The sequence below is a fragment of the Poecilia formosa genome, unplaced genomic scaffold (genome assembly GCF_000485575.1).
Source record: "Poecilia formosa unplaced genomic scaffold, Poecilia_formosa-5.1.2 Scaffold455, whole genome shotgun sequence".
NCBI classification, from domain to species: domain Eukaryota; kingdom Metazoa; phylum Chordata; class Actinopteri; order Cyprinodontiformes; family Poeciliidae; genus Poecilia; species Poecilia formosa.
In genome coordinates, this window is record NW_006800394.1 from 418931 (window position 1) to 430277 (window position 11347).

General features: G+C 39.1%; 2 protein-coding genes across 3 annotated transcripts in view; one reads left to right on the forward strand and one right to left on the reverse strand.

Annotated features, from left to right (window-relative positions):
- Window positions 1–7990, reverse strand: part of pigq (phosphatidylinositol glycan anchor biosynthesis, class Q) — a 13374-nt gene extending 5384 nt beyond the window's left edge. The window contains exons 1-9 of the mRNA XM_007577803.2: window positions 7901–7990; window positions 6672–6837; window positions 5759–5945; window positions 4815–5008; window positions 4192–4388; window positions 3294–3422; window positions 3087–3207; window positions 2213–2339; window positions 1982–2135 (exon numbers count right to left, since the gene is read on the reverse strand). Of these exons, the coding sequence (XP_007577865.1) occupies window positions 1982–2135; window positions 2213–2339; window positions 3087–3207; window positions 3294–3422; window positions 4192–4388; window positions 4815–5008; window positions 5759–5945; window positions 6672–6824 (1262 nt within the window). The 5' untranslated portion in view covers window positions 6825–6837; window positions 7901–7990. The remainder of the gene's footprint in view (window positions 1–1981; window positions 2136–2212; window positions 2340–3086; window positions 3208–3293; window positions 3423–4191; window positions 4389–4814; window positions 5009–5758; window positions 5946–6671; window positions 6838–7900) is intronic.
- A 1423-nt stretch (window positions 7991–9413) lies between these two features.
- LOC103155920 (protein-lysine N-methyltransferase EEF2KMT) lies at window positions 9414–11055 on the forward strand. 2 transcript variants are annotated; one of them, XM_016663903.1, is made up of 5 exons: window positions 9414–9580; window positions 9980–10042; window positions 10124–10204; window positions 10302–10403; window positions 10807–11055. In XM_016663903.1, exons 1-5 carry the CDS (start codon window positions 9443–9445, stop codon window positions 10954–10956), a joined length of 534 nt encoding a protein of 177 aa, XP_016519389.1. In that variant the 5' UTR covers window positions 9414–9442; the 3' UTR covers window positions 10957–11055. The 2 variants fall into 2 exon arrangements, with proteins under 2 accessions (XP_016519389.1, XP_007577870.2); XM_007577808.2 differs by having other exon boundaries at window positions 9420–9580; window positions 10305–10403.
- The last annotated feature ends 292 nt before the right edge of the window (window positions 11056–11347 follow it).

Genomic DNA, 11347 nt, shown 5'->3' on the forward strand with positions numbered 1-11347 from the left:
CCAACCAACATCAAACCGACCAACCAACCAACCAACCAACCAACCAACCAACCAACCAACCAACCAACCAACCAACCAACCAACCAACAACCAACCAACATCCAACCGTCCGTCCATTCTGGTCTCATATCTTAGGAATCTTTCTTCAGTCCAACTAATTATCCAGACTGCTCTTTGGATCCTGATCAATAACTGATAACCATTAGAGAGAGCTGGAGCGTCGATTTGCCGTAAATCAAAGCTTCAAGTTTCCACTTAGCTCCGTCAGACTGAAGCATGAAACCTCAATCCGTCTCTGCACTTCCTGCTGCATCCTGACAGCAGCAGAGGAACCGAATAACTCCTCCAGTCAGAGCAAACATCCACCATCAGTCAGATGGAGACGTCCAACGTTTTCAGCCTGAGCTGCTTTTCATTCTGGACACCAGACAAACATCAGTCTCTACCAAAAGAACTGCATTCTGGGTCACTTTCCGATTTTCAATACAATCTTTAGTTTTAGAGCCAGTAATCTGGAAACACAGCAGACTGGTGACTGGATCCTCATTTTACCAACAGAAGGTTTAAAATAGAGATCATTTCACTTTAAAGCTCTCTATATGAATATTCTTCATTTCTGCCAGGTTTATATTGTGGATTTAAGATTCTCGGCTCTTTTTAGCATAGATGCTTAAAAACCCCAAAAGGTTTAAAATACAGATACTGACTAAATGTACGTAAGCTTTTAAATTCAAGAAAAGTTGGGAAAAAAAACATCTAAAAAATGTTCTTGCCAAGTTTTCTGTTATTTAGTAAAGAGAAATACTTTGGATAATTCTAAATAAGCTACAACCAGAAAAGTTTAGTTTGATTTAACTTCAGACAGTGAAAGACACTGTGTCTTTTTATTCAGAGTATGGAAATATCTGGTTTCAACGGCAAGTGTGAGTTTTCACTTGCATCACCACTTCTCTATTTGCTCCTGGTGTTTGTAGGGATTTTACACAGGAGGCACATAGTCCCCATAGTTGGCCATAGTTTGGGCCGTGTCTCGATAAAAAAAAATGAAATCCAACCCAAAAATGTGAAGAAAACATGCAGCTGTGCAGGTCAGAACCTGTAATTACAGAAACAACAACAACTACGGTTCTCCTCTGAGGATAAAGTCAAACATCTCTAAAATAACTCAGTTATTTTATTTAGACAAGTTTAGAATCTTCTGAACCAAAATCTGATGAAAATATTTGAGTTTTACTCAAAGTAAACAGCATTAGTCTCTTTACAGACATCTGTAATTAAAATGTCTGACAAACACTGCCCCCTGCAGGCTTTTAAACATATTACAATTTTCATTACAAATACAGAAACTGGATTAAAATCATTAAAAATCAGATGTTGGGACGACACTAAAATGTACAACAGAGTATTAGGCTGAGAATTTGTTTAGTTTTATTATGAAAGTAAAGATGCAATATTACCAGAAGAAAAGGGTTAAAATTATGAGAAAAAAAGTCGTTTCAATGAGTAAAAAGCTTTGATAGTTATGAATATCAGACATGATCAGTTCGGCAATTCAGTGATTCTTTCTGCGACTCAGTTGTTTGGATGATCATTTCAAAGTGATAATAACTTGATGCTGATGTGATAAAAGATTAAATATTTCCTTATTTGTAACTGGATGCTCAACATTCCTCATTTTAACCCAGTGGTCTGACTGGTTTTTCCTGCAGGAGTTCTTATAAAATCACTACTTTATTCTCCTAATATTACAACTTTATTGTCAAATTACTATAACTTTATTCTATTAATTTAAAAACAAATATTTACTTAGCATGGCCCTGATAATCCATTGTAGAAAAGCTTTAATTCCAACACATCGCTGGCCTTTCATTTGTTTAATCTGAACGAACGTCCGTCCATCCGTCCATCCATCCATCCATCCATCCATCCATCCATCCATCCATCCATCCATCCATCCATCCGTCCGTCCGTCCATCGTTACCTGGCTCCGTAGACGTAGAAGCAGTAGATGTGAAAGGTGAACAGCGCCACCATGTCAGACAGCAGTGAGAGGGCAAAGGTCAGGCCGAGGCAGGCGGACAGGCCTCCGTACCAGAGGATTCCCTGGATGAACGGCGCCATCAGGTGGATGTAGCCTGCAGGGCGACATGCAGAGATGAGCCTCATGTTGGTGAACGCTGTTGGTTCTGGTCGGTTCTGGTCCGAGACTCACTGATCCACAGGTGGATGTGGTAGAGGAAGAACCGGCCCAGAACCTGGTCCAGGGCCCGGTTCATCTTCAGGCCGGCCGGAGCTCCCATCAGCCACTGCAGCAGCTCCTCCAGCTGCTGTGCCACGCTCTGTGGAGACAGAGCAGGGCATGCTGGGAAATTACCGGCTATGAGTCACAGGAAGGAACATTTACAGTTAATGACTTGAATGCAAAAACAAAACAAAAAAAACAAAAAACTGAATACCATAAAAAAAAAATCTTAAATGTCTCATCATAATTTTTGTTTTTCAATCATTTTTAAAAATGTATTTAAATGTAATTTCTGATTGGCTACCAGTCAAATTCATGAAGTTATTTTGCTGCTCAAGCAAGAAAAAGCCCAAAGGAACCAACACTGCTGCAAAAAGCTGTAAGAACAGAGGCAATGCAATGAAATTTAATGTGATTAATATAAAACATTACACATTTTCTTACAATCAAAACAGTGGATCGTGTTGAAAAGTTGCATTATCTGGTAATAAAATAATTACATGTTATCTGCCACAGAACTAATGGGCGTCTAAAATCAGACAGTAGGAGGCAATAAATAATTACTGAATAAATAATTACTGAATAGTGAATAAAAAACATTCTAAAATTTGATGTTTATTTACGTGCTTCGTAGCATTGTCTGTGGGATTGATAAGGAGGTCAGAGGTCAACGTTGTTTGGAAAAGTTTGGGAACTCCTGGTCTAAACTCACTGACTCTTTGGTTGGTTGGATGTTCAGACATCCAACCCAGACCCACCATTCTATATCTACAGTATATCTCTATGTAATCTCTATATAATCTCTATATAATCTCTATATAATCCCATATCTGCTGTGACTCACGTCGGCGGCCGGCACCATGTTGCTGGCCAGCATGGCGATGTGTTGGTCTCTGTAGAGCCACAACATGAGCAGGACGCCCAGCGAGACGTCCAGCAGGACGGACACCAGGACGTTGGCCTTCCTGCAAGACAGACAGGGGGACAGGTGAGAGGGACGGACCCGGTCTGACCCGGCCCGGCGTCCCTCTGGGACAGAACCTCCTCCCACCTCATGAAGTCCATGTGGGCGTCGGCCTGTGGGGCGCCCAGCGTCTGCAGCCGCTCGGTTCTGTAGCTCAGCTGGACGCAGGTGGACAGCTTGGAGGACAGGAAGCGCAGCGGGAAGACGCTGAGGATCCTGGGAGAAACGGCAGGAGGTCAGAGGGAGGCAGCAGGACCAGAACCGGAACCGGACCGGGTTCAGGCTGGAACTATGACTCATTCAGGCTGAAATCGGTTCAGACATTAAAACGTTTTCAGGGGATTTTCTCCATAAAACGACTCGATTTGGACGAGAATAAAACCTGATTAACAACATGCAAGTAAAAACTTATGGTTTTATAAAAAAATCTAATTTAATCTGCAAATCATAACAAGAGAAAATATGTTTCTAATATTCAATGAGATTATTCACAAATTTTATCTTTTACTAACAACTGGAGAAAAAAAAACAACTACATGAATAAAATTATTCATATTTTATTATATTATTAAGCATCTGTAGCAACAAAGACACACATTCTGTGGAAAAGTGTGGCAGCCATGTTTCAGCCAGCTGACTGGCAGTGTGCAAGAACAGGTGGGGGAGGGGTCTCTGACTTCTTTCCCAGCTTCTCATTTAAAGGCCATCAAGGAGAAACCAGGAGGAAAATTTGACCCATTTTTAATTTTTCAGAACCTTTTTGTACAGTGAAGCCAGAAATCAGTTTAGTCTGTTTTTCCCGTCTGAGACGATTTGCAGGTTTTCTTCAAAACTAATAATCATTTTTATTTACTGTTGTGTTTATTTATTTTAACTGTAACTAATAAAACTTTGAAGAAAGACACAGCTCTTCCCAGTTCAGAGTGTATTTCTCAGCGGTTCTCCCTGATATTTAAAGATTGCGCTCCGGCCCGGTTCTCCTCACCGGGCGCTGCAGATCCAGGTCCAGACGGAGAGCATCCGGCCCAGCAGGAGGCCCAGCGGAACCGAGGCCTGCTTCAACAGCTCCACCACGATGCTGGCCTCCCGGCCCTCAGACTGCCAGTGGGTCGACCGCAGCGGCCCGTCATCGTACCGGTCCAGGACGAAGAGCGGCTGGCTGCGAGCCACCGTCCCAAACACCTGAGAAGGAAGAGGAGGAGGAGGAGGAAGAGGAGGAGGATGCAGGGGAGGAGGAAAAGGAGAAGTAGAAAGAGAAGAAGGAGGAGGAGGATAGGGAAGAGGAGGAAGAGAAACGAAGAACAGCCGTTGTTATAGCAACGGCTACTGGACGTCCAAATAAACCATCAACCAAACAAGCTGGATAATGACTCTAAACAAGCAGCCAGAAATATTATGGGATGGTTGAGATCAGAACTGATTCATGTGTTAGAATGGCCTAGTCAAAGTCCAGACCTAGATCCACTTTATACACAGTGGCTGCAGACCTCTGCTCCAGATGATCAAAGCTGGAAGAGGCTAAAGGCCACAAAAACACGCCACACTTTTCAGAAAGAACAGAACCCTTCAGAACCTTCAGAACCCGGATCGTCTCTGGTCCTCTGGTACCTGTCTGAGCTCAGAGTGAGGTTCTGATCCGTCCCCAGACTCCTGGGCCTCCACAGGATGAAGCTGCGACAGCATCACCTTCCTCTGCTCGTAGTGGACGAAGATCACCTTCTCCTCATCCTCCTGCTCTGCGTCGCCGTCGTCCTCTTCGCTCTTCTTCTTCTCTGCTTTTTCTCCTGAATCCTTCCTGCAAACTGGAGGAGAGAAAATTTTCCAGTTTTTATCGCCAAGAAAGAAATTTATGAATATGAGATGATTTTAGTTTGACTGAAATAATAAAATAAAATATTTATTAAATGATCAAATAAAAATCAAGCTAACAGTTCTGATTGATGAGCATTATTTCTGCTGCTGCTCCAACTCATTATGAAGGTTTTATTCTGTTTTATTATTATTATTACATTTTTTATCTTTGTTGTTAAAATGTTTGAAATATAGATTTCCAGATTATCCAGAGATAAGGACTGCACAGTGGCACAGCTGGTAGAGCTGTTGCCTTGCAGCAAGAAGGTTCTGGGTTCGATTCCTGGCCCCGGTCTTTCTGCACAGAGTTTGCATGTTCTCCCTGTGAGTTTTCTCCAGGTACTCTGGCTTCCTCCAATCCAAAAACATGACTGTCAGGTTAATTGGTCCCTCCAAATTCTCCCTAGGTGTCAGTGCATGGTTGTGTGTCTCTGTGTTGCCCTGCGACAGGCTGGCGACCTGTCCAGGGTGACCCCGCCTCTCGCCCGGAACGTTAGCTGGAGATAGACACCAGCACCCCTCCCGACCCCACTAAGGGAAAATGGATGGATCCAAAGATTATCCAGATTTTTCCAGACTCAAAAATCCAGTTTTCAGGAATCTTTGAGGAAGGAAACAACATTAATTTTAGTAAATGAAGGCTGTTTGTAAACTGTCTCTGACTGCTGCTCTTGTCCTGAACTCCAGCAGGGGGCGCTCACTCTGGTCCCGGCTGAGCACCTCGCAGCTGAAGCCAGTCTTTCCGAACTGCCTTCTGATCTGGAGCCAGCGCTCCTGGGGGAAGATGGTGCTCAGGTCCCTGAGGAAGCTCTCCATGCCCTCCTGCCCGTCTTTAGGGAGACTCCAGGAGCCGAGAACCGACAGATCAACGCCACTCTGAGCCTGCATCTGGGACGACAGCATAGAGGGAAGAAGTCCAAATAATTTAACCGGACCCTGACTCACCCAAACAAGTCCTAAAGCTGCAGAATGTAAATTAAAAATATATATTTTTTACGTATTTGTTTAAACTGTCACCATGCTGAGACAGTTTAATATGAAACCGATCCACTTTCTTCCAGTGATTAGAAACAACCAATCAGAACAAGGAGGCGGGTCTTAGCGCTGTCAATCACTCAGATTATATCACTTATAACAGGACATTTCTCCCTTTTTCACTTTATCTGCCAATGGAATAAGTACTTTTTATTATTATTAATGAACAAACAAGCCTCTATATCTTCCAGAAACGTTACTTTTAAGTTATTTTGACTTGTTTCAATTTGCACTAGAAACTAAACCAAAAATACTTGGTAACATTTTGTGTATTGCAGTGTAGCTGAGGGAGAAGGTGGAGGAGATTCGATCTTTTCACAGATTATCTGTCTCATAGCAAACTGTCACAGTTTTAGCTAATATGTTAAAAACATATATTTTTTTATAAAAGTTACATACTGCATGCAGATTTAGTTCGTTATCAATCATATTTCCAACATTAAAGTCTCAACTGATCGTAAACACACCCAGACAGCACAAAGAGGTTTGGAAAATCAGCACATGAAAGTGTAATGAATTTATGTCTGTAACGTCTATTTTTTTCATTCACCACAGGACAGTATTTAGTGTCGCACCGACCTGCTGGATGTACTGCTTGACCTGAGCCGGGATGAACGGGTAGTGGATGACTGCCAGCACCACGGCCGAGTCATGGCCGGAGATCCAGCGGCCCACCAGCAGCCCGCTCTCCGCCCGGTTGCAGCACTGTGGGAAGAAGATCTTCAGCACCATGACGTCCACAGCTCTGATGATAAACAGAAGAAATATTCAATTAGTTCAATGTTAACAAGTTAAAAATGTTGGATCAAACTTTACACTGGAATGACGGAGGAGGAGAAAAAGGAGGAAGATACATTTCATATATAATTAATGATTTTTAAGTGAATAGTTTTAGAAATAAATACCTAATATTTATAAGTCTGTTTGCAATAAAGATGTATGTTTCACTTCTTGAAGTAAATAACTGTAATAAATTGATTACATTTCGATTTAATGAGATGAACAGGTTTTTGTCTTTATTTTTGTAAAAAAAAAAAAATAGAAAAAAAAATAAAAAACTAAACTGAAAACAGGACAATTCATCCTTCTTCCACTGGGTTTAAAAGGTTAAATCTAATCCAAATCAATTAGTAATCTTCATTAGTAGCAAAATTAATAGCAAAAACGAACAGTAGGAAATGTAGTATGTGCTAGGCAGCCATAAAAACGTCAAAACAACTGCAGACATCTAAATCCTTTAAGGAGACATTGTTGATGAATTGAAACCAAATGGAAAGGAGGTTCAGATGAATGTAATGACGAATCGCCGAATCAAAGCCTGAAATATTCATTCATTTAAGGTAAACTGTGTCTATTGACAGATAAGCGCAATCCGAGGAAAGCCTCCAAATCGGACAGTATTTAAGTGGAGTTTGGTGAGAACGCTGGCCTCCTTTCGCCCTTCACTCGCCCCGTTGTGGTTGTCATGGCAACACGGGGAGCCCTGGGCTGGAACCTCATTGATTTCTGCGGCAGTGATCTCGATTTCACAATCCAAGAGGAGGAAGTAGGTCAACTGTAGAGCTAGCTGATAACAAAATACGAAGCTGTCATCCGAGAAATATTTATTAGCAGAAGTGATTAAAATGAATAAGTAATGTTGGTATATTAGGTTCTTCCTGTCAAACTCCTGCTGACAGCTCATCGACTTAAAACGCTTAAATCTACGCTAAATTAAAACGCAGAAGCTCCATTAAACAAACAAACTGTTGAGCTGATGGGGAGCATGATGGAAAACGAGATGCGAGTGTGATAGACTTTAATTTTACCTTCCTTAACACAATTAAACGGTGTCTCCTTCCGACTCCGGTTTTTCTACTTCAACAACGTCGCCATTTTATTTGTTTATAGTCCGTCACTTAAAGTGTCCGAACAGAAACAGGCGTGTTTGTTCTGTTCCCTTCTACAAAGTTTGGTGAAAAACCATAAAAATACATGGAGAGAATTTTGTTGACTGAAAAATAAATTTTAATATATGTTTAAAATGACTTACGGCAACAGACAGAATCGTAATCTGTCTGCAAAATCTGATATTTTAAAGTATAATGAATAAAACTTTTCTATAAATAAATTACACAATTACAGCATGATAAATTCAGGCAAAATTATAGCTTGTCTTCTCCAAGTCATTTTTTTCAATACAAAACCTACGAAACTAATACTTAAAGTTGGTATTATGTATATTTGTTAGAACTGAGTGAAATACTTACAGGGCAATATTTATTCTTTTGTCATTATGTATTTTATTCCTGAGTTCTTGGTTGAATTTTATTAATCATTTTTTATCAAAGACATAGATATCGACTAGACTCAGTTTTTAATTATTTATTGATTGCATTTATTTAATTATTTTTTTGACTTTTCAATATTGCTACTTATTTTGTTCTTTTAATATTAATTTTTTTTTACCATTTTAGTATTTTTTTAATTAAAGTTACTTTTGCTGTCATTTAATTTTATTGGTTAACCTATTTAATATTTTTTTTAACAAAATTGTGGTCCATTTCTTGACATGTATTTTTTATTCCTTCATTTACATCTGATTATTTTACAATTTGCTTAATATAATTGATATATTGTAGTTACTATTAACTACATAATAAATTATTTTAATAATTTTACTGATTTTTTTAATGATTAGTAATTGTATTATTTGGTTTACATCAGGCTAGTTCTATAATTTCCTTTGAAAAATAATATATTGTGTGTCTTTGTAACAACTTTAAAACTATGGACAGACTGCAAACTGCAATGTTATACAAAATAATAGTTTTATTATTGCAATGAATAAATTCCAGCTGATTTGTTACTATATGTTGACGCACATAGTGTCAACAGCCTTGTCTGTTTTTGTAATACATTTTAAAGCAGTTGCATTTGACATTACAGAATTATTATCTAATATTTCATTTTATATTAAATGTAAACTTTTTTTTTAAGTTTATGTAAGAATAAATAGAAAGTTTGATCTGTTTTTTACTCACCAGGTCAGGCTGCTGCTGTTAACATCCAAACTGTAAAGAGTTTTATCTGCTCCCGCAGTGACACCGCAAAAAAAAGAGCGGGAAGGAAACTTTCAGCTGATAAAGAAGATCTAAAAGCTCCGTTTCATGCAGGATTGTAATTTCACTATTTTATTTTAAATGTGTTTGATTTAAATGTCAACATTTAATTTTAAAAACAACTAAAACATTTTAATAACAACTTTTACCTATTATAAACATAATTAGTAAATCATTTTGATGTAAAAATATTATTAATTGCATTCAAACTACATTACCCAGGAGCAGTAGTAAACCTCGCATTGAACTATGGGTAAGCAGGAAGTAAACAAACACACGTGGAAGATGGCGCTTTCAGAGCAGAAAGAGAGGAAACCTGAGGATATTTTACGGGATTTTCGGGCCTCGTTTTTCTCCATGAACCGCTTGGCTTCGTTTCCCTGGACGGTGAGTTTGAGGCGCCGCCAAACTCCGTTGAAAATCTGCCTGATTCTGCTGCGAGGCTTTAATTTAAAACACCCACTGAGATCAGCTTCTGGGCAATAATCACACATAAAATGTTTCAGTTTCTGAAAGCTCCGGCTGCGAAAACACTCAGCAGTGGATTTATATTGCACAACTTTCTTTATATCCCTCCATAGCATTTCAATCAGATAGAGGTCTGGAGTTTGACTAGGCCATTACAACAGTTTGTGTCTCTTCTGTTGCATTCTAGCTTCTGTGTTTTGGATCATTTCTGATTTAGTTTTAGGCAATGGCTCCAAAAGTTATGCATCTTTGCAAACCAAAGTCATGCACCCGTTTTGTTTTTTAAAGGATGAATCTTTCCGTCTTTGATTTTAACAGTTTCTAGACAATGAGCTGCAGAGCAACAAGTCATCAGAGTTCATCTCAGAGCTGCTGAAGCAGGTGGGATGATCCTCACAGAACTTTACTTTCTGCTTAATCTGAATTAAATCTAAAATAATCCAGTGTTTTTGTTTTTTACAGACATGTCTTCATCCTCTGTGTGGAAAGTTTCCACCATCGGTCCGATTCAGGAGGATTTTCCTCTCTGAGCTCATCAAACGGGTCAGTTTCATTAAGTTCACAACAGAAATTATTTTCTTTCCCACTAATTTCTGATTTCCAGTGATTCCTACTAATAGGCTGTTGTGTGTCTGTGCAGCAGGAGGCTGCAGGCTGCGACCCTCTGGATGAGCTGTATGACGCCCTGGCGGAGGTGGTGGGGGTGGAGGAGACGCCGCACTGCCACAAGAGCTACTTCCTGGTACTGATCGCCTCCGTCACTGGAGCGGAGAACCAGGATTTATTGAGCAGAAACAAACTAACAGCTTCAGTCCATCCACTGCAATAAGCAGCACAATTTAATAAATATACAAATAATTTTTTTTAGTCATAATTTAAATTGAATTTGAATTAAATTAATTAAATATTTGTTTAATAATTTATGTAATAATTCATAATCATTTGAGGAAATGTACAAGTTGTGTAATTAAATTATAACATTTGGACTTTTTAATTTAATTAATACCTGAGCTTGCAGTTAATCATGCTTATATGCTGATACTTACAAATACATATAATTTAAATGAATTTAAATTTAGTCATTTAAACTATAACTAAATGTATTTAGTCGTGTTCAGAGTTTGGACGTGGTTTTTGTGCCGCAGCCCAGCGGAGACGCCATCAGCCTTCTGGAAAACGTGGCTGTGATCTCTGAGGGAACGACGGGCCTGGTGACCTGGGAAGCTGCTCTCTACCTGGCAGAGTGGGCTCTGGAGAACCCACAGGTGTTCACCGGCAGGTGTGACCTCACCTGAACCTGAGCCGCAGCAGAGCCGTGTGAAGCTGCACAGCAAAAAATTAACAGCAATAATGAATACTTGATGCTTATGCATTTATAAATGTCAGGGTGTCAAACTAAATACTTAGCTACAAAATGAAATATTTAAATATATAACTAAATTAAATAGACAGTTTACATTTTTAGTTCTAAACTAACCATTGCACTAAAGATTTTTTAGCTTAAGCTAAATATTTACTTCATAAGCTCAATATTTAGCTTAGAAAATATTAAGTTTGCAAACTTTATATTTAGATTGAAATTAAGCATATAACTAATTCCAAATCAAATAGTTATTTTAAATGTTTAGTTCCAAAGTAAATATTTATTTTAACTAAACATGTACTTGTCAAACTAAATATTTAGTT

Coding starts and splice junctions, on each gene's coding strand:
- LOC103155920 (XM_016663903.1), top strand. CDS start 9,443: ATGGGTAAGCAGGAAGTAAACAAACACACGTGGAAGATGGCGCTTTCA. Junction 9,581..9,979: donor TGGCTTCGTTTCCCTGGACG/GTGAGTTTGAGG, acceptor TGATTTTAACAG/TTTCTAGACAATGAGCTGCA. Junction 10,404..10,806: donor GCCACAAGAGCTACTTCCTG/GTACTGATCGCC, acceptor TTTGTGCCGCAG/CCCAGCGGAGACGCCATCAG.